This window comes from Diaphorina citri, unplaced genomic scaffold (assembly GCF_000475195.1).
Source record: "Diaphorina citri unplaced genomic scaffold, Diaci psyllid genome assembly version 1.1 scaffold11424, whole genome shotgun sequence".
NCBI classification, from domain to species: domain Eukaryota; kingdom Metazoa; phylum Arthropoda; class Insecta; order Hemiptera; family Psyllidae; genus Diaphorina; species Diaphorina citri.
This window is the reverse complement of record NW_007388795.1, coordinates 124-1,657: the sequence shown is the minus strand read 5'-3', so window position 1 is coordinate 1,657 and position 1,534 is coordinate 124. Positions and strand designations below refer to the sequence as shown.

The following is a 1,534-nucleotide window of genomic DNA, read 5'->3' as shown; positions in this document are numbered from 1 at the left end:
AGTTCCATTTATTCTGTGTTTGGTAAACCATCATCGATTCACCGCAACATAGTGCGGATTACTTCCTATTCGACCACAACAATAAATCCTTGTTTGCTTTCAAATAGGATTTACAAACAATATATCAAAATATTAGCCTGCCATAGGCTTACACCAATGACAACTCCTAATGCACTGGTCTAATTCCATATGGCCCGTGGATACCTATGTATGACTGTGCCCTGCAGGACAACAAAACACATAAATTTCATATTATATTATTGTCAATGTAAATAGGGGCCCTATGTAAAGGCAACGAGAGAGAAAGAGAGAGAGAGAGAGAGAGAGAGAGAGAGAGAGAGACAGACAGACGGACAGACGGACAGAGAAGAGGGAGAAAGAGAGAGGTATAAACTGATTTGCAAAAGTATGGAGCCACGAGCAATAGCAAAATGTGCAAGCAATTTACAGAAAAATCTGACATTTCCAAAGAATAATAAGAATCCAAATTCCACAAAAAGGAGCTGGAGTAGGTACTGCACTCAAATTAATTAACCATGACAAAATATTAAATAAGTAGCTAGATAAGTGCTTGTAACTCATGGTATGCCCTATCCTGAGAATATTACTACAGCCATGGAAGTTCAACATATAGCTAGGAACCAGGTGAGATTTTGGTATAAAATAAAAGAGGGAGGGAACAAGAAAGAAGAAGGAGAGAAAAATATAGAGAGGTACAGTGGGCAATTGATTTGAGTATCATTAGAGATGGAAGAATAGAAGTACTCAAAAGGAAGAGGGAGAGAAATAAAGGATAGACAAAGGGAAGGTAGAGGGAAAGAGATAAAGAAAGGAAAAGAAGAAGCACCCAAATGTAAATAAAAAAGGAGTAAAACTATGTTTTTTTTCTTCTTCTACTTTTTGGAAAGCACCTACATACTTAGGTCAGTAAGTGTCATTAATTTCCAAGGAAGGAGGTAATAATTATCTAATATTTCAGGGTGTTGTACCTGCCACTGTGGGCATTATAGATGGAAGAATCAAAGTAGGACTGAGTGACAATCAAATAGAAGAACTTGGCCATCCAAACAATAAGCACAAAACTGTGAAAACTTCCCGGAGAGATTTACCCTATGTTTTGAGTCAGGTAAGAATCAAGTCCAAGTCAGATTGTATTTTTAGTAAACAGGTGGTAGGTACCTAATAAACATCACATTGATGTGTACTCACAAAAAAAGAGGTACATGTACATTTTTTTTATATATATTATTTCTTGAGTACTATGGGTTTTACAATATTGAAATTAAAATCAATAAAACATAAAAGTGAAGCGAATACAATAGTCCGTCCCTTATACCTTTTTATTACTATTGGAATAATAAAGGAAGGACGGACACAGATTTCATTTTTTTTTTTCACCTAAAAAAAAAAGAAAAAAATGTCTTCAAAGAAATACCTAATGAAGAAATTTTCGCGACGATAAATAAAATAGCTCTCGCGAGGGGAGATTCGCGGGGTCTCACACTCACACACGGCACGGTCGCTCTGCGCGACC

At 36.4% G+C, this 1,534-nt stretch overlaps 1 protein-coding gene across 1 annotated transcript; it reads left to right on the top strand.

Moving 5' to 3' along the window:
- Positions 1-577: 577 nt before the first annotated feature.
- On the top strand, positions 578-1,126 carry LOC103522812 (pseudouridine-5'-phosphate glycosidase-like; the record flags this gene model as incomplete). The annotated part of the gene is made up of 2 exons (XM_008487903.2): positions 578-645; positions 980-1,126. Coding segments are annotated over exons 1-2 (207 nt in total), but the record flags the coding sequence as incomplete, so codon positions are not given.
- Between the last annotated feature and the right edge of the window lie 408 nt (positions 1,127-1,534).